The sequence below is a fragment of the Plecotus auritus genome, assembly GCF_963455305.1.
Source record: "Plecotus auritus genome assembly, chromosome: 9".
Lineage (NCBI taxonomy): Eukaryota > Metazoa > Chordata > Mammalia > Chiroptera > Vespertilionidae > Plecotus > Plecotus auritus.
In genome coordinates this window covers 36,462,063-36,483,433 of record NC_137783.1, presented here as the reverse complement: position 1 = coordinate 36,483,433, position 21,371 = coordinate 36,462,063, and the positions used below count along the sequence as shown (strand labels likewise).

General features: G+C 41.4%; 1 protein-coding gene across 16 annotated transcripts in view; it reads left to right on the top strand.

Annotated features, from left to right (window-relative positions):
• ANK3 (ankyrin 3) overlaps window positions 1-21,371 on the top strand; it is a 488,871-nt gene that overhangs the window by 312,868 nt on the left and 154,632 nt on the right. For all 16 annotated transcript variants that reach the window (XM_080640919.1, XM_080640916.1, XM_080640924.1 and 13 more), the window contains one exon: window positions 16,883-16,981. In XM_080640919.1, coding sequence (XP_080497045.1) covers window positions 16,883-16,981 — 99 coding nt within the window. The remainder of the gene's footprint in view (window positions 1-16,882; window positions 16,982-21,371) is intronic.

Here is a 21,371-nt window from a genome sequence, read left to right as displayed (position 1 = left end):
TGGGGGGCATGCAGGAGGCAGCCAATCAATGATTTTCTCTCATCATTGATGTTTCTATCTCTCTCCTTCTCCTTTCCTCTCTGAAATCAATAAAAATATTTTTTTAAAAAAAATTGACGGAGGCCATGCCATGGAAATCTTTCCCTATATAAATTGTCCAAAGTTGAACCATAGAAATCTCAATACTCATTTACTTGTAACGATTATCTTTACAACACCTCAGATGTAACTTTGAATATACACCATAATTAGAGCTTACAAAATACTTTTGTATCAGTTGAGACAAGAATAGACATTAAAAAAATACATTATTATTGATTTCAGAGAGGAAGGGAAAGGGAGAGAGAGAGAAACATCAATGATGAGAATCGCACCCTCTACCAATCCAGGTGAGGGGGCGGTTGGGGCCCAGTGCATGTCAAAGCAACCAGTCATTCCCGTTGTTCTGGCATTCTGGTCCTTGGCTTTTATATAGATAGATAATAGATCATCTAAGGTTGAGTTCTTCTTTAAGAAAAACCCTACTTATGTGTCAGACTGAAGGCTGGAGTGTTTATTATCTTCCACTGTTTGTAATTTTCCTGGTTGTATCCTTGAAATTCCCAGTTCTTATTAACAGCATCATTCGTTTGCATATATTTTATGGATTTCTTAGGGCATTGAAAACTTAGACATTTTCATAAAAAGAAATAAGGTAATGATACATATAACAAAATGGATGAACCTTGAAAGCATTATGCTGAGTGAAAGAAGACAGACACAAAAGGTGACATATGGTATGATTCCATTGATATGAAATGTCTAGAATAGGCAAATCCATAAAGGCAATAGATGAGTGGTTTCCAGGGACTGGGAGGACAGAGGAATGGAAAGTGATTGCTAAATGGTATGGGGTTTCTTTTTTATCTATTTATTTTTCAGTTGACATATTTTAGTTTCAGATGTATATCATAGTGATTAGACATATACCTTACAAAGTGATCACCCTGATAAGTCTAGTACCCATCTTACAAGTACAGAATATGGGTTTCTTTGGGGGATGATAAAAATGTTCTAAATAAATACCAGTGATAGTTACACAACTTGTGAATATGCTAAAAATCACTAAATTGTACACTTGCAAATAGCCAGTTTTATGGTACATGAATTGTAGCTCAATAAACCTGCTCTAAAATAAACTATCAGACAAGATTTAAGGTAGACAAAAATTTACCAAAAAAATAAAAAGCTTTTATACCTTCAAGGAAATGAAAGGAAACAGGAATTCAATTCTTTATTTTTCTACATTGTATCAAAAGATATGACTGTTAAATATTATTTACCAAATATTTATTGCCTCTTCTGTGCCTGGAGATTAGCAAATGTGACCTTGTAGGGGAAGAAAAAACGTTTTCCTCTATCTTCTTAGGTTCAGTTCCAGGGACCATGCAAATTAAACTGACTACAGGTAAACTAACAGGAGAAAAGGTTTGTGATGCATAGAAAAGAAGTGAAGGCCCACAGATGCTGTTAGACCCTGGAGGGTTATATACTATTTTAACAAAGGATGATACATTTTTGGAGAATGACAAGACAAAGGCAAGGGGTTTGGGGCTCCTAGGGGTGGTAAATTATGGGGAGATAAATATGTGGGGGAGACAACTAATGGTGGAAAAAGTTAGTTTAACAAGGTTTGTTTTGCAGATCAAGTTGTGCCTTCTCCATGGATGTGTGAGTAAGAGGCACTCTCCTCTTCCTGGCAAGGGAGAGGGAGACACCTTTACAAAAGGAAATGTATGCCTTGTTTTTAGACAGAAAGGGGGAGGACAGAGAGCTCAAAACAAAGATTTTTTTCAAAAGGCATATGTATCTACGTGGTGAACAAGGATGCTAATAAGCCTTGCTAAATGTTTTTCCTGTGCTTCCTCTGTGTACCTATTTAGTAATCATTTTCTGTTTCTATTTATAATAGAAATAGTACTAAAGTATAAGAGACTAGAATAAGAAAACACAGATGCTAAAATATAGGTTTTAAATGCAAACCATGATCACATTAAAATCCTTATCTTCAAACATCTTGTTTTGCCACTCGGAGTTTTTTTTTTATTACCAGAAGAGAAGTAACTTAGAGGGAAACCTTATTGCAAGTGGTAAGAATAGCAGAAGATCCCAGATAACTTCTCGACTTAACATTTAATTATTTTAGAATTTGCACTCAATTGAGACAATATTAAGGAACTAAAGACATCATATTAATCTTTTTTTCTCTAGAAGACTTCAAGTGCTATCATCCACCTACTCTTTCACTTGGTGATAACCTCCCCAGACATTTTAGAAAAGATGAGGAAGTGGAGGAGATCAGAAATCCACTGCCCTTTATATATTTAAATGCAATAAAGAGTCTGCCACTTATTACAAGTAAGGTAGGAATGGCCCAGGTTTGATTTTGTGATGTTGCAGAAATGATCTTGCTTTAGTGATTATTTCATAAAAGAACTTGGCTACCGCCTCAGCTGGGTTTTTTCAGCAACAGAGATCAGAAATAGGCAAGCAATTCCACCACTTTCCAGCAGAGGGAGCTGTTTCTTTAGGTCCTTGATTTTAAAAGTATGGCACTCACACATTTCTATTTTGTTATATACCACATGTACCTATCACCTTACAGCGGCCATGGCCCTGCCCCCACTTCCCCTTCCTCTCTGACACTATTGCCCAGAAGTGGGACTTCTAAAGTTTTCACACACAGTTGTGCAGAGCTGACCCTTCTCTAACACCTTTGCATTCATCCTGAGAACTGGCAACCTTAACACCTTCTTAGAGCTCACCAATTATTTCAGGTCCACATGTGTTTTTTTCTCCCCAAGTTTTTCATTATGTACTTGTGAGATGTGGTCATTACATACATTTTTTTAAAATTTCTGCACCATATGATAATAAAAAGAATAGTAGTTGCTAACACTTTTATACTGTTTACCTAATGCCAAGCACCATTCTTAAGACTCCACACTTATTAACTCACTAGGGGCCCAGTTTACAAATTCATGCACCTTGAAAGGAACTGTGGCCAAAGAGGCTGCGGTGGGCACACGGGTGGGTCTCAGCCCATTGGCCCGTCCCTCCATGGCCCCCAGTCCCCTGTCTGCTGGAAGCCCTGCTCCCACTCCCACACACTGACAGCACTGGCCCCACTCGTACCCACTGACAGCACAGAGTGATGGGGGCCCGTGCCAGCAGCGGGTGCAAGCAGGACCAATGCCGTCAGTGGGTGCGAGCAGTGGCTGCTGCCCTGATCGCCCCTCAGGAGCAGGGGGAGGTGGAGAAGCCCTCAGGGGCGATTGGGGCCGCCGCTCGCACCCGCTGATAGTGCTGAGTGATCAGAACCGGTGCTGGGTGCTGGCAGCAAGTATGAGCAGTGGCTCCGGTGCTGGCAGCAGGTGCGAGCGGCAGCTGCCAGCCCTGATCGCCCCTCAGGAGCAGGGGGAGGTAGAGAAGCCCTGAGGGGTGATCAGGGCCGGCAGCTGCTGCTCGAACCCACTGACGGCGCCGAGTGATTGGGGCCGATGTCAGGCACTGGCAGTAGGTGCGAGCACCTGGTGGGACTGCGGCACGTGGTAGCAGAGAATTTTCAGTAACCACCAGAGTCTCACCCCAATGACAGCGACCGGCGCCCCACCTTGATCTGGTGCCCCCACTCACCTCCACCATTCCGCCGTGGCCTATGCCTGCCATGTTCCGCGTGTGCCCTCTGGTGGTCAGTGAACATCATTGAGACCAGTTGTTCGGTTGTTCCACTGTTTGGTCTGTTTGCATATTAGGGTTTTATATCTATAGATAGATTTGAACCTCATGAGAATTCCATACTATAGATACTACTAGAGGCCCGGTGAATGAAATTCATGCACTGGCGGGGGGAGGGGAGAGTGTGTCCCTCAGCCCGGCCTGCACCCTCTCGCAGTCTGGGACCCCTCGCTCCTTACCACCCACTGCTGGCTCCTTACCACTTGGCTCGCTGCTCCTTAGCGCTGCCACGGAAGTGGAGAGGCTTCTGCCACCGCTGCTGCACTCACCAGCCGTCAGCCCGGCTTCTGGCTGAGCAGCGCTCCCCATGTGGGAGCACACTGACCACCAGGGGGCAGTTCCTGTGTTGAGCGTCTGCCCCCTGGTGATCAGTGCGCATCATAGTAACCAGTTGTTCTGGTCGTTCCGCCGTAACGGTCACTTAGGCTTTATTATATAGATTACTAGGGGCCCAGTGCATGAATTCATGTACCTTGAAAGGAACTGTGGGCCACAAGGCTGTGGTGGGCACAGGGGTGGGTTTTGACCCATTCTCCGTGACCCCACCCGGCCCCTCCCATCTTAGCCCCGGTCCCCTTTCTGCTGGCAGCCCCACTCCCGCCGCTTCTACATGCTGATGGCGCCAACCCTGCCCCATCACCCCTCAGGAGCGGGGTTGGGGGGGGGGGGGCGGGGGGCGGCGTGGAGAAGCCCTTAGAGGCAATTGGGGCCGGCAGCCGCCACTTGCACCTGCTGATGGTGCCGAGCGATTGATCGAAACTGGCACCGGGTGCCAGCAATGGGTGAAAGTGGTGGCTCTGGCACCGGGAGCATGTGGGAGCGCCGGGCAAAGAATTTTCAGTAACCACCAGAGGTTCACCCCGATGACAGTGACCGGCACCCCGCCTTGGTCTGGTGTCCCCGCTCACCTGCTTTACCATCCCACCATGTCCAATGCCCGCCATGTTCCGTGCTCTGCCGCCTGCTGCCAATGTCCGTCATGTTCTGTGCAAGCCCCCTGGTGGTCAGCACACCTCATAGCAACCAGTTGTTTGGTTGTTTTGCTGTTCAGTCTATTTGCATATTAGGGTTTTATATATATAGATTAGCCTGATTTTACAGATAGCAAATCTGTGATATAAAGAAATTAAATAAACTTAACTGAAGTTATGCAGCTAGTGTGGACTAGGCCTGGGATTTTTTTTTTTTTTTTTTTTTTTTTAGTTTTTTAATTGATTTTTAGAGGTAAACATCGATGTGAGAGCATAACATCAATAGTCTCCTCCTGCAGCAAAACCACCGCCCCCCCCACTCCCACCAGGGATTCAACCCGAAACCCTGGCATGTGCTCTGAACATCCTGGCAGCCTTGCAGCGTATGGGAGGACGCCCAACCACCTGAGCCGCACTGGCCAGTGCTGGGCCTGGGATTTGAACCCAAGCATTCTGGCTCCATAGTACTCTCTCTTAACTTCTCTTAACTTACTGCACAACTGACTCCTGTACTTTCTTACCTCTTATCATGCTGTTCGGCACTCCAAAAATGCTTTAATGGTGAGAATTGGTTTCATGTTTGTATGGCTTGTAAGTGCAGAGTCAGCGTGGTCTAGTGAAAGAAGCCAATACTTTGGGGTCATACACATTATGGCAGCTTTGTGACCTTTGGCAAGTTATTTATTTATTGATTGATTTATCTTTAGTTTTAGTTGCCTCATTTATAAAATAAAGGAAAAAACTAGATAGTACGTGTTTCTTGTTGTGTGTGTTAAATGAGATAAAAGACATGGAATACCTGTAAGTTTGCTTCCTCTTTTTGATGTGAATGTTCTCATACCTCCTCTTGGCAGTCCTGCTACAGAAGCACTGGAAGTATCATGTCCATTATCCAGATGAAAATATGAGTTCATAGAGGATAAGACACATTCCCAATATCATCTATCGGGAAAGTGGATATGGAAGAGATTTAGGGCCTGGTCTTCTTCTTTCTAATGAAATGTGCTTTCCAGTGGTCGGCAAACTCATTAGTCAACAGAGCCAAATATCAACAGTACGATTGAAATTTCTTTTGAGAGCCAAATTTTTTAAACTTCTTCTAACGCCACTTCTTCAAAATAGACTCGCCCAGGCCGTGATATTTTGTGGAAGAGCCACACTCAAGGGGCCAAAGAGCCGCAAGTGGCTCGCGAGCCTCAGTTTGCTGACCACAGTGCTAGACCAATACAACGGAATTGAAATAAAGTTAGAACCAGGATTGAATTCCTTACCTCTGAACTCACCAGTAAAAATCTTTTTTGCATTTTTCTAAGTTTTGTAGTTTAGGAAGCACAGTAAAAGTTTTTATTTTGAAGTTAGAGGATCTTATTCTAAAGAGTGATCATCGCATAATATAACCTAACTATATGACATCATGAACTACATGTTACTATATAAGAGTAGGACTTTGTAGACATCCTGAGAGATATTAGCTTATTCTGAGTGATTTGCTTCTTTTTTTCCCTGAAATTGGGAGGCAAAACCTGTTCTTCTGAATTGAGATTTTTCACTCCCCAACTTCAGTGGTTGGTATCTTCCAGAAGTGTAGGTTATAGGTGAAAGGTCTTATTGGAAAACCAAAAAGAAGGATATTAGTGCAGAAGAACATGAGAAACTGGAAGGAAAAAAAAAGGCTAGAAGAGGAACTATAGTGAGAACACAGATCCTTGCCTTAGGGGACACAGCAGTGACCCATGTTGTTTTAAGTACTTGATTAGGTTATTGGCCTGGAAATTTGAGAGAATTAAACCTGCTGAGCACTATGATTTTGTTCGGTCAAAATTCTGAATATCCAAATCTCGTTAATGTTTTATATAACATTTCCGGAGCCAATTTTTGTTGTTTTTTGGAAAATATATGTGTGTGTATATATGATTGCTTTTTTGTCTTTATCCACCATCTCAAAAAAGGGTTGAGGAGAAGTAAATACTAGAGAAAGGAAGGGACTGGCTAATCAGATTTGCACTTTAAGTTTTTTAGAGTAAATAATGATTAAATTGAATAGTTTAATGGGTAAGTTAAATGAAATAAGGAGCTATTGTGCTAGAGATAAAAATATGATTATTTTTTCTTATTTTCTTTTTAAATTACAGTTGACATACAATATTGTATTAGTTTCAGGTGTACAACCCTGTGATTAGACATTTATATAACTTACGAAGTGATCACCCCGATAAATCTAGTACCCGTCTGACACCATATATAGTTATCACAATATTATTGCCTGTATTCCCTATGCTGTACTTTACATCCCTGTGGCTGTTCTGTAACTACCAATTTGTACTTCTCAATCCCTTCACCTTTTTCACCCATCCCCCAACCCCTGTCCCATCTGGCAACCGTCAAAGTGTTCTCTGTATCTGTGAGTCTGTTTCTGTTCTGCTTGTTTATTTTGTTTTTTAGATTCCACATATTAAGTGAAATCCTCTGGCACTTGTCTTTCTCTGTCTGACTTGAAAACAGTGATTTTTAAGTAAGCCCAAATGAGCTTAGTGAAACGGAAGGGGCAATGCCTGGGAACTGGGAACCCCAGGGTCCTGGCCCAGCTTCAAGCCCTGGGACTCTGGGCAGTCACTTAATCTGCCTGGTCTCTTCCTTCTCTATGAAATAGGTAATTAGACTGAATGAATTCCAAAATGCTAATGTACCCCATCACATTGAATATTATGTCTTTGGTACAAGAAAAAAATATTATATTCAAAGCTAATTTATACCCAATTAGAGTAGTGTTTACTTTTGTTTTCACTAAATCCATGTTAGCTTCAAAACTCCAGGTTGACTTTGTTTTTATCCAACTTTTAATTCAGGTCTCTTTTTTAAGTTTGAAGATATCTCGAAGGTAAATATATATATTACTAATTTTCCCCCATTAATATAGAAAATTAAGTACGACTAGCGTTAAAATCTATATGTTCCTTCTAAAAATTACTTCAAAGTTCAAATACCAGGCAAGTTAATAGGGAGGTAAAACCTTCCATGGTTGTCAGAGTGAAGAATGCAAATGTTGGGAACTGGGACAGAGGTGGTGGTGATGGTGGTGGTGGTGATGGTGGTGGCGGTGGTGGGCTACAAAGTAAGTAATAATAAAAAAGAAATACAGTTACTGTTTTCAGCATACATTATGCAAATATACACACATCTGCACAATGGAATACTATGCTGCTGTAAAAAGGGAGGAACTCCTTCCATTTGCAACAGCATGGATGGAGCTGGAGAGCATTATGCTAAGTGAAATAAGTCGGTCAGAGAAAGATAAATATCACATGATCTCTATTGTGGATTATAATGAACAACATAAACCAATGAACAAAAACAGATCTAGAGACACAGAAGCATCAATCAGATGCTCAAACCTCAGAGGGAAGGTAGGGGAGGGTGGGGGTAAGGGGGAGAGATCAACCAAAGGACTTGTATGCATGCATATAAGCATAAGCGATGGACACAGACAACAGGGGGTAAGGGTAGGACTGCGGGGGGAGGGACAATGGGGGAATAAGGACACATTTGTAATACCTTAATAAAGAAAAAGAAACGGGAAGAGAAAAGAAAAGCATGAAGAAGTAAAAAAAAATCATCTGTAATCTCCACCAAGAGATAAATCGTTAACATTTGGATCAACATCTATCTCTTCAGCCTTTTTAGAATGTGTCTATATACAAACTTATGTACAAAAATAAGAGCATGGTTTTCATGTTCTTTTATGTCTTAATTTTTACTTAATATACATATTTCCTAGGTTATTAAGTTATCACAGTCTACCTTCTAATGTTGTATCACTTTACCTAGTGTGAGAGCCCGAGTTGTAATTCTACTCTGCCACCTATGTGCAGTTGGCATCTTACATTTCACTTTTGCATATATTGTAAACCTCATAATTTACTACTTTTGACAATCAATTAACTCATATTTATCTTCATTTATTTCTATATTTCTATGTGTAGATCTCAGTTTCTGCCTTGTATCATATTCCTACTGCCTACAGAAAGTCCTTTAAGATTTTATATTGCAGATCTGATAGTAATGAATTTGCTTAGCTTTTTTTTTAAAATAAATCATTATTCAGATTATTACAATTGTTTCTCCTTTTTCCCCCCATAGCTCCCCTCCACCCGGTTCCCACCCCACCTTCTGCCCTTACCTCCCCCACACTGTCCTCATCCATCGGTGTATGATTTTTGTCCAGTCTCTTCCTGAACCCCCCCATATGCCTTTCCAACTGAGAATTATCAGTCCACTCCCTTTCTATGCCCCTGATTCTATTATATTCACCAGATTATTCTGTTCCTCAGGTTTTTAATTCACTTGATTTTTAGGTTCACTTGTTGATAGATATGTATTTGTTGTTCATAATTTTTATCTTTACTTTTTTCTTCTTCCTCTTCTTTAAGAATACCTTTCAGCATTTCATATAATACTGGTTTGGTGGTGATGAACTCCTTTAGATTTTTCTTATCTGTGAAGCTCTTTATCTGCCCTTCAATTCTGAATGATAGCTTTGCTGGGTAGAGTAATCTTGGTTGTAGGTTCTTGCTATTCATCACTTTGAAAATTTCTTGCCACTCCCATCTGGCCTGCATACTTTCTGTTGAAAAATCAGCTGACAATCGTATGGGTACTCCCTTGTAGGTAACTAACTGTTTTTCTCTTGCTGCTTTTAATATTCTCTCTTTGTCTTTTGCTCTTGGCATTTTAATTATGATGTGTCTTGGTGTGGTCCTCTTTGGATTCCTTTTGTTTGGGGTCCTGTGCGCTCCCTGGACTTGTAAGTCTATTTCCTTCACCAGGTGGGGGGAAGTTTTCGGTCATTATTTCTTCAAATAGGTTTTCAGTATCTTGCTCTCTCTCTTCTTCTGGCACTCCCATAATTCTGATGTTGGTACGCTTGAAGTTGTCCCAGAGTCTTCTTACACTATATTCAACTTTTTGGATTTTTTTTTCTTTTTGCTTTTTCGGTTGAGTGTTTTTTGCTTCTTTGTATTTCAATTTTTTGACTTGATTCTTGTGTTCCTTTAGTCTGTTGTTGGGTCTCTGTATAATATTTTTTATTTCAGTCAGTGTATGTTTAATTTCTAGTTGGTCCAAGTTCATATCTTCGAGGGTCTCATTATATTTATCGGCCTTTTCTAGGATATTCTTGAAAAACCTTATAACCATGGTTTTGAATTCTATATCCAGTTGTTTGTTTTCCTCCATTTCTTTTGTTTGTGATCTGTTTCTTTGACGCCGCATTTTCACTGCTTTCCTGAGTTGGTAGGGTAGATTTGTGTGCTAGGTTTCCTATATGGCCCAGTGGGTCGGCCTCCCCAGTTAACCTGAGGTGGACACTCTTGGTGCACCCCTTTGTGGACTGTGTGTACAGCCTTGTTGTAGTTAAGTCTTGATTGTTGTTGGTATCACTGGGAGGAATTGACCTCCAGGCCAGTTGGCTGTAAGGATCAGCTGTGTCTATGCTGGGAGAAGCCCGGTGCTGGAGACAGCCTTATAGGATTAGACTTGCCAAATTGCAATAGCCTCTGTGCTCAGCTTGTATGGGGTGGAGTCTCAGGGCGGAGCAGACAGTCTTGGCTTCCAGTCAGCCTTGCCCTTGCGCGCGTGCGCACCTGCAGACCTTTGCCTTCCCCGGCTCCCGAGTCTCCGCCCGAGAGTCCAGATTCCCCCCACAAGAGCGTGGGTCCCCAGGAGCTCGCCTGGAACTGGGGTTCAGTGCAGTCAGAACTGGGGCTCAGTGCAGTCAGGAGCTTCTGACTCCCTTCCACTAGGGAAAGCCTGTGGCAACCTCCACAGCCTTTGTGCGCACTGGCATGCACGCGCCTGCAGATCTCTGCCTTCCCCGGCTCCCGAGTCTCTGCCCGAGAGTCCAGATTCCCCCCCCCCTGTAAGAGCGCGGGTCCCCAGGGTCTCGCCTGGAACTGGGGTTCAGTGCAGTCAGAATTGGGGTTCAGTGCAGTTAGGAGCTTCAGACTCCCTTCTGCTAGCAAAAGCCTGTGGCAACCTCCGCAGACTTTGTGCGCACTGGCGCACGTGCCTCCAGAACCCTGCCTGCCATGGCTCCCCTGTGTCTCCCCCGGGTCTCCGAGTCTCCGGGTGCCTTTCTCTCTACCTGACAGTCTAGACTCCCCCTGTATGAGCCTGGGTCCACGGGGTTTCGCCCGGGACTGGGGTTCAGTGCAGTCAGAACTGGGGTTCAGTGCAGTCGGTGGCTTCCTTCTCCCTTCCGCCAGAGAAAGTCAGCCAGGCTCTCAGCCGCCCTTACCTCTGTGCGCACAAAGACCCTTTGCCGTACTTCCAGTTCTCTGTGAGCTTTTCTCTTTCCTTCTAGTTGTAGAATTTTCACTCAGCCAGCTTTCCTGTGGTTCTGGATGGTGTCCGTTCTGTCTTTTAGTTGTAGTTTTGAAATTGTTGTGCGAGGCAGCAGTTTAGGTGCTTACCTATGCCGCCATCTTGGTTTCCTGCTTAGCTTTTGTTTATCTTAAAATGTTTTATTTCTCAATGTTTTAAAAGATATTTTTGCTGGGAATAGGATTCTCATTTGACATTTGTTTATATTCAGCATAGAAAGATGTCACTTTTTTTGTTTTCAGGATTGCATAATTTTTGACGAGCGGTCTCCTGTAATTACAGTATTATCTTTTTCTCTACAAGAAATATGTCCTTTTTCCTTTGGTTATCTTCAAGATTTTTTCTTTATCTTTCATTCTGAGCAATTTGATTGACGTGTTTGGTTATGGAGTATGTCATTATTCTGAGATAATTCTTGACAATTATCTCTTCACATATTTCATTTGCCAAATTCTCTCTTCCTTCTCCTTTTGTGATTCTAGTCAGTTGTTTTATATTGTCCTGTGGCTCTTGGACACTCCTTTCTTTCTTTTTCACCTTTTTTTTCCTCCATGCATCTCATTTGGATCATTTATGGATGTATCTTTAAGTTCACTGGTTCTTTCCTCAGTTATGTGAAGTCTGCTGATAAGTCCATCAAAGGAATTCATTTCCAATATTGTGGGTTTTCTTAACAAGTGTTTCCATTCGGCTCTCCCTAACTTTTGATGCATGTTGTTCATCTGTCCCACTAGTTAGAATACTGAATTTTATGTCCAGAACAGGAGAAAATGAGGTAAATAGTACCTTTGTCTGGAAATAGGCATACCTTGTCTTCTGTCAGGCTGCAAATGTGGCAGGTTGAGCCAGTTTAGTCAAGAGTTGAACTGAATTTACTTTTTGTTTGAGTGCATCACAGGTTTTAAATTCCTCTCGAGGGGGGCTGTCATTGCCTTATGCGTAAGGGACTAGTAGAGGGGGCGGTGGGATTAGTGCTCCACCTCAGCTTTCCCTGCATAGCTGTTACACAGAGAACATCTGTTGCCAAGCTCCTGCCTGACCTCACCAGTTGGCTACTGTTGCTTGCTACTCCTGTTAGGCTTGTGCTGGGGCTGAGGGTCTCTTGATCTGCCTCTGCTTCGGTCTTAGGGAGGGTGCCTAGGCCTCAGGACTAGGTCCGTCTTAGCATTTCTGCCCTTTCTACCACGGCAGTGAACCTCTGCTTTGTATCTGTGGTTGTAGATTTCAAGACTCTTCTATATACTGCCAAATTGCATCCCAGAAAGCACGTACAAACTTACATTTCACCAATGGCAATTGAGGGTGCTACTACACAAGATTTTCAGTCTCGAACATCCCTGGGCTCTTGTGATATGCGGGATTCCATCATTCTGTTGCTCACTTGTTAGGCTGAAAATGCAACACTGGGCCTTGTGCATAAACCACTTTTCTGGTTAACTGAGGAATCAAAGTATAAATATCCTATTGAGTAGTTTAGAGGTACCATTGTCATTTAGATTTGTTCCTCATTGACAGAAGCAGTCACCACCCCACTCAGGAATTCAGAAGTATGTATTTCACTCAGAAGCTCCACTTGACAGAGTTGAGAAGCAATAGTTTCAGCCTGAAGGATTATGATCCCTGAATGAAAATACCACTACCTGAAAGCTGGAACTGAATTCTGATCCTGATTCTGCCTCCAATTAGCTGTCCCTTAAATACACAAATTACTGACCAGTTCTGTTCCTCAGTTTATGTATCTGTCAAGTAAGGTTAATGATATTTATTTCACTTCAGTAGCTTGCTGTGAAGATAAAACAAAATTACATCGTGTAAAGCCCTTTGAAGCACTTTTTAAGTGCTATAGAAATGTGAAATGTTTCTCTAAGAAGGGTCAGAGAGGCGTAGAAAACTGTGGGAGTTCGAAATTCAAGATACTCTTTTGACATCTACACATCCTCCATGTAAGAGAATATGTGAGAAAATGAATATTTGCGAATACAAGAAGAGAACGAAATTAGAAATAGAGTTCTTTCTCTCACTAAAATTAGCCTACTTGTGGTAAAAGTTAAGTTTTGCTCAACCAGGCAAGGGCACATCTTTAAGGGGAAATAGCAGGTAAGCCTTGACTCCCGCAGGGAAGTGATGAGTTTGTGTCATATCTCACTCTGTACTCAGTAAGCCTTCTGTTAGACTGCGTTTCCAATAGACCTAACCTGCCACTCCACCTGCTGTCTCAGGTCTAGAATTCGCCCACTGTGCTGCTTGGGTCATTAGAGTGACACACACACTCAGACAAAAGAGACAAGCAAGACAATTAACAAGTCATAAGGAAGTTTCTCTGCTTCTGCCAGCTTTCATTCACACCAAAATACAGTCCACATCAAAGAGGACCAAAGCATGCACTATGCAAAACATATAGTGTTATTTCCTGCAACCTGTTACATACTGTTAAAATCTTCCATTGTAAGCTGGTAGGTCTAGCTAGGGCAGGGGTCAGCAAATTACCAACCCAGGCTACCATCTGCTTTTGTAACAAAATGTTTTTTTTTTCCACATACAATTTAGGACTCTATTACCAATACTATTGACTATACACAGATGAGCTAGAGACACTACCCAACATCACTTACATGTTCCAATGCCATGGGAAATTGATAGAAAAATCATTCTGGAGCTTAAAAGGACTCTGACATGGAGATTGGTCATTGTATTCTGCAGTCAAGACCATAAAGCGTTAGAGGGCCACTGATCTTTATTTTATTTTTTATACTTTTATTGATTTCAGAGAGAGGAAGGGAGAGGGAGAGAGAGAGAGAGAGAGAGAGAGAGAGGGCCACTTAACGTACACTTTAAAGATTGTTCTCAAAGTGGATTTTGTTTTCTTCTTGGTAGCATACTGCAGCTGTATTTTGCAAAGTTTCATATTTAGGGCCATTTCATGAAAACTTGCTTATTTTTATCACTTTTCTTCTTGTGCATAAATATTTTTTGGTAACTATGGCAGGCAAAGTAGTGAGCAAGATCACAGCAGAAATGGAGGTTCCCAGGTAGAGTGCTCCCTGGTGCTCACCCATGGCTCAGGTGAGTTTCATTGCATTGCCAAGTGCCACCTGAAAGCCGTGCCACAGCGCTGTTCCCCATCTGCTGGGTGAGAGTTCAGTGATGAACTGGCCATATGTGTTTCCTGCGGTGGCGATAGGCTGGGTTTCTGTTGCCGGGACTGGAGATGAATAGTTTCTCTCGGATGTTCTACGTGTGCACTGGCAATGTAGCAGCAGAGGCAGGGACCCCAAGGGATGTTGGAAAGCTGCTGACCGTAAGTGGAGGTGGCTTAATGTTTAATAACATGTTGATTTTCAAGTCGTTAAACCATCCTGAGTGCTTAACGCAGCAGCAATACATGCCACTATCGGACTGGGCTGTATTCTTTATGGTTAAAGACACATTCCCTTTCTAAATGATTCCATTTAGCTTATAAGGCTTGTTCCTCCGAATGGTCACTCTGTATCCATTAGTCCCAATGAGTTGGTTTGAACATGGAGACCAACCACATGCCCCTCGGCCCCGGCACGTGGTTGTGACTTCACTAGCTGTTGAGTAGGTACAGGGAAGCGTGACAGGCTGACCCACCAGGCCACTCACTTGTACCTGAGAGACCACAGCATCTGTCCAAAGTAGTGTGAGGTTGTGAAGGCTGGACAAGGGTGCATGATGACATCATCCTGTCTCAGTGTGGCTCCTCCCTTATATCTTTAGTGATAGGAATTCTGTTCAGCTAGTCTTGGGTGGTTCTCGGTGATGGTTAGTCTACAGTTTAATTGTAATTCTGAAGTGCTCCTTAAATAAAGTTGTATTGGGACACAGCCACTCATTTCGGTGCATATTGTGTATGGCTGCTTTAGTGCTACAGGGCAGAGCTGAGTAGCTGAAATAAAGATTGTACGGCCTCCAAAGCCCAATATTTGCTCCCTGGTGGCCCTTTGTAGAAAAAGTGTGGCTCTCCCTGGTCTGGAGCAATGATATGCGTCCTGTCCACTCCCCACCAGCATTACCAAAACAAATTTGTTTTATTCATGTTTCTTTCTGCTTCTTTCATTTAATGAATTATTATTGATTTATGCGTTAGCATCTAAGAATAATGGGACATAGAGAGTTCTTCAGATGGGAGAATATATAATAGCTAAAAGCATTGAATTGGAAAAGGTTTATTGAAAATACAGGCCAAAAAGAACATGCTAAATAATAGTGCATAAGAATGCAACCAGCCGTATCCAGAATGTAGGAAATTCTACATTCTTTTTGTTTTGTTTTGTTTTGTTTTTGTTGTTTCAGTAAATATATGGACATGGGAAAAAGAAGGTAGAGGAGGGCACCTCTGGAGATTGAAAGAGACCTAAGGGACACTTCAACCTCGATGGGCATCTTCTAATTTGAACAACCCAGCTGAGGTTAATTGGAGATGATGGGAGAATTTGAAGTTTGTCAGGGTCTTGGTGTTATGAAGTTATTTGTATTTGTTAGTTATAAGGGTATTGTAATTTTTAAGACATCCTTATCTGTTAGAGATAATTAAATTGTAGTCTTTGTGGGTGAAATAACAGGGTTCCTAAACTTTTTTTCTTTTCTTAAACTCCTTCAGCCAGAAAAAAATCATGGGGCATACAGAAGAAATAATATTGGCAAAATATTGATAATTATTGAAGTGGGGTGATGCTGTTTATGCTTTTCTCTGAAATGCTATGCCTGTTTGAACATTTTCATTATAAAGTGTATTTTTTTAAAAACCGTGAGTTTAAGCGTCAGGTTTTCATTTGAATCTGGTTTTTACTAGCTGTTTCTAGATCTGTAAAATGGGCATTATAATTCAGGTTGTATATGACATTATGAGGATTATGAGAATTAAATGAGGTAGTAAAGAGTTTAGCACAGTGCCTAACACATAGGAAATGATCAATACCTGGTAGCTATTATATTGTATCTGCTATCAAACAACAAAAATATAACCCCTTCTGGGCTCAGTTCATGTATCTTGTAATTGACTTTTGTGAATAACAGCTCTTAAACCCATATTGCTGCTACACAAGGCTATCAGGAACTGAAATACAGCATGTTTTTCACTGTGTGCATGCACTTCCTTGGCAGTTCGAAAACAGCCACAGCACCCGTACAGGTGCCAAGAGGAAGAACTGTGGCTCCGAAATCATGATTGGAATTTCAGATTGTCCTAACGTGAGGGCTGTTTCTCCACAGCAGTTTTTTAAAGAACCACAGTCAGCTTTGTGTGATATTGCTGACAAATGCCTGTGAACACGTGTGAACCCAGTGTGCATGGGAAGCCCTGTGACTGTACAGTGTGTGCCCCGTGGAGCCCAGGAAGGCTGAGGACTGTGATACTGCTTTAACCCAGCCTGGGCTGACGGAGCTGCTTCCTGGCCAGCCCCTCATGAGCCAACATGTATCTCACAAACTTGTAGGAAAACACATTGACTTAAAGGTCCAGGATATCAGAGCCTCCCCCCTAAATAAAAGAAAATCACTATCTCACCCATCAACCACCTCAGGTAAATAAAATGAATGAGCTGGGACTTTTTATGGGTGTGGGAAGGTGTCTCCTTCCGAAGATAATTACTATCGGAAAGAAATATTGGAAGCCTACTATTCAACATGTTTTTTATAAAAAGAAAAAGAATGACTGGTTGTGGGCATTTTAGGAAACAATGTTTTGGTTCAACTGAAGATACCCGAACTGTAATTTTTTTTCTCTTCTTCCACAGAATGACATCACTCCTTTACATGTTGCATCAAAAAGAGGAAATGCCAACATGGTAAAACTACTGCTTGATCGAGGAGCTAAAATCGATGCCAAAACAAGGGTAGGAGTCAGTTTATGTACATGCTTATCCTTATTTTCGGGAGGTAGGAATATGTCTCCTAATACCTTTGCACTGGTTCAATATTGGCTTTTTTTTTTTTGTTCATTTGTTATAATCTCTTGGAAAATGACTGCTAAGTTTTTTCTCCTTAAAATGGGATGATAATCCATATTTATAAATCTTTAATACATGTTTAAGTAGTTCATGGTTTTAATTACAGAATCTAAGGTCTAAAGCCTAGAGTTTTAGTTGAGTTACATTTTCAAGAATTTAACCACTACTTGACACTCAGGCTTAGCTATTCAGTCAATTTGATGCTAAACCTGATTTAAAAACAAACCTTTCTACCTTTGTGCCCTGCTGATGGGAATGTAAAATGGGAATGTAAAATGGCCCAGAAAACCATATTGAGGTTCCTTAAAAAAACTAAAAATAGAATTACCCCATGATCCAGTAATTCCACTCCTGGGTACATGCCGAGTATAATTGATGGTAGAATGGTTGTTGCCTGGGGAACAAGAAAATGGGGAGTTGTTGATCAGTGGGTATATAGTTAGTTTTGCCAGAAGATAAAGTTCTAGAGATGTTATGCAGCAATGTGACTAAAGCAAACATTACTGAACTGTATACTTAAAAATGGTTAAGAAAGTAAATTTTATATTGTTTTTTACAATTAAAAATTTTTTTAAAAAACCACATATCTATCTAGCTAGGTGCTTGGCAGGTTGCTTTTTTGGTGTGATGGATTGTGAGTGAGGAAAGAACTGAGACTTCCAATCAAGCTTGAATCCCAGGTTCTGGGTTTAGCTAGTTGACTTAGGTAGGATATTTAACTTTCTGCATGTTATTTCTCCTTACAAATAAGAACAATTAATGGCTACCGTGCAGCATTTTCATAAGATCAAGCTAATGTTTGTAAACTATGTGGTATGAAGTCATCCAGAAATAAATCCCAGCCATTGCTAGTATATCTCAGAGCTCCAATCGCATTAAACTTCTAACCAGGGCATTTCTTCCAGCATTTCATGCATTTGTTACAAGGTACAAGCAAGAGCCAGGTTAACAAAATGTGGTCTTGCCATAGACATTCACACAGATAGGAATGTTGGATAGCTTTCCCTGTCTTGTAATTGTACTTCCCACAATCCTGTGCTTCTTCCTTCAAGAATCCTGATCTTCATGTTTCTAAAACTGGCCTGGTAACCTGAACTTGATTCCTGTAGCTCCTAAATGGACTATGTCATTTATTAGCCACTACATTTATTCCCTCAACTAGTAAACGATTACCGAGCACCTACCTGGGGCCAGACGTAGCGAGGTGATGGAACAAGACCACACACTTTGCCTGCCCTCATGGCGCTGGTGGAAAGTTCGTCCCCTGTATTCTAATCCTAAGGTAGCCCAGCTGTAGGTATTTGGCAGGGACCCAAATGTCTTTTCCCTGATGACTGTTGAACCTGAAAATTATGGATATATTTTAAAAGAAATAAGCTTTCCAGAAAGGAGTGAAGAAAGATGAGGGTTGACCTGTCTAACTGGGGAAGTGAATTGAATTTCAATCAAATAAATATTGTTATGTAGTAATATAATCTAATGAATAATATATTATTTAGATTCCACTGATAAGTTAAGGATACACGCTGTAATCCTTAACTTGAATAGAGATCTTATTGAACTGACTTTGCATCATTTAATAAGAAGCAATTGCCAGTAGATAACAAATGCTAGAACCATTGCTTTAAATGCCAGGGGTCTTCTGCTAAGTATGGGCTATTTAAAGAGGCTGTACGTAATGAAAGACAGAGAGGCCTTGCTTATACCAATTGAATATCATGGAAGCTAGTGGATTGTTTGTAAATAGGGAGAACCTTTGAGAAGGGAAATGAGGGAGGATGCAGTCAGTGGTAAAGAGAAGCTTGAAGAGACATATCTGGGTTTTCAGCTGAGGTTTTAGCAAATGTGTGGATCAGAAATCAACTCATTTCATCCTCTCTTGATACAATCGTCAATCACTTCTCAATCATTTATCAAACACTTGCTGTTTTGGGTACAAAGAGAGGAGAAAAGGGTACACAGGAAATTCTGGCCCCATTTTTATGGGGCATATGGTTTCCTAGGGGAGGGCCAGGATAAAAAACACAAAACACTCTTCTGAAAGAAAGTATCAGAAATGAAATGTGCACAGGCAAATTGATGGCGCAACCGGGTTTCTGTGCCACTTTGCCTCCCGGTTCTGAAAGGCAGTCTTCTTTTAAACAAGACGTAGATTCCTTCCTATGGGTTTAAACTGGATTTACTTTTCTCGTGTGTTATATAAGTGACGCGTGAGTGTGAGGGAGACTTGGGAGAAGCTGAGAACAGAAAAGCCCATCATTCTTCTATTGTCCTGCGTGGAGTGGGGTGAAGGTGGGACCAGGCGCAGACTGAATTCCTGGCAGACTATATGGGAGAAAGTGTAGTACATACTCAAAATATGTCAACTATTCTGTGGTCTCCTCATCAGAGCTTTCCTTGTCTCTTACTGAAATAAGTGAGTGGCTGGATGTGTGGGATTGAAAGGGAGGGAAGGAGCCAGCTAAAATGTCAGAAAGCCCTGGGGACAAGCCTAAAAACTGACAACAAATTGTCATCAATATGTGTTTTAACAACACAGTCCAGTGGCTCTTGAGAAAATATTGTTATCTACCCAGCTACCTCCTACAAGGTACATGCTACTGTTGGGGCTACCTTGTTTTTAGTTTTTGTTTTTCTTTATTGATTAAGGTATTACATATGTGTCCTTATCCCCCCATTGCCCCCCACCTCCCCACCCCCGCTCATGCCCTCACCCCCCTGTTGTCTGTGTCCATTGATTAGGCTTATATTCATGCATACAAGTCCTTGGGTTGATCTCTCCTCCTTCCCCCCCACGCTCCCCTACCTTCCCTCTAAGGTTTGATGGTCTGATCGATGCTTCTCTGTCTCTGGATCTGTTTTTGTTCATCAGTTTATGTTGTTCATTATATTCCACAAATGAGTGAGATCATGTGATACTTATCTTTCTCCAACTGACTTATTTCGCTTAGCATAATGCCCTCCAGGTCTATCCATGTTGTTGCAAGTGGTAGGAGTTCCTTCCTTTTTATAGCAGCATAGTATTCCACGTAGTATAGATGTACCACAGTTTTCTAATCCACTCATCTGCTTATGGGCACTTAGGCTGTTTTTAAATCTTAGCTATTGTAAATTGTGCTGCTGTGAACATAGGGGTGCATGTATCCTTTCTGATTGATGGTTCTAGTTTCTTAGGGGGCTACCTTGTTGCATTAAGAATCGGATCTGGTACACACCAATCCCTCTAGAGACAGAAAAAAATGTGGATTCACCTCAGACACCAGCTCTCTAAGGGACCTAATTTCCTTGCTCTGTTCCCTGCATGGGTTGTTGACATAATAAAGAATTCCATTTAAAAGCAGACCATTAAGCCCAGCTGCTATGGTTCAGTGGTTGAGCATCAACCTATGAACCAGGAGGTCATGGTTCAATTCCCAGTCAGGGCACATGCCCGGGTTGTGGGCTTAATCCCCAGTGTGGGGCGTGCAGGAGGCAGCCAAACAATTATTTTCTCTCATCACTGATGTTTCTCTCTCTCTCTTCCTCTCTGAAATCAATGAAAATATATTTTAAAAAATAATAAATAAAAATATCAGTCTGTTAGGTTTATATTTTGGAAATAAAATATTTGATATATATAGCACACAAAATGAAACTAATAGTGTAAATTCAATTATAATATTCCAAAATTCTCATATTATAGATGAAGTGGTATAATCTTATTTCAATATGCTATATAGTATTATGTAATAATATAATCTAATGAATAATATATTATTTAGACTCCACTGATAAGTTAAGGATACATGCTGTAATCCCTAGGGCAACCACTAAAAAGAGATTTAGTTAAAAATCCAAAGTAGAAGATAGCCAGTGGCCTCTATGATCATTAAATGATTAGAATAATAAATAATGCTCAAACCAAAAGAAGGCCAGAAAGGAGGGACAAAAAACATGAAGAAGAGAATGGGAAAAGACACAACAAATAGTATAAGGGTTTATTTTTAGGCTCAGAGAGAAAGCTGTGATTTTCCAAGAAGAAAGAACAGCAGGAGGATTTTGCCTTATTTCAGTTAAGTATTAAACATATAGAATGCATGGCAGGATGAAAAGGAAGGGAATTAGAAAGAGATATTTCTCCCTTTTATATATAAATGGTGGAAATGAATTCTTGATGTGAAAAGGAAATTGCTTGGTACAGTAGAAGGAATCCAGTCCCTCTGACGGAGGCAAGCCTGAGGTTAAAGTCTAATGTCAAGCATTTGCTTGCATGCGACCTCGGGTGAGTACATTAATC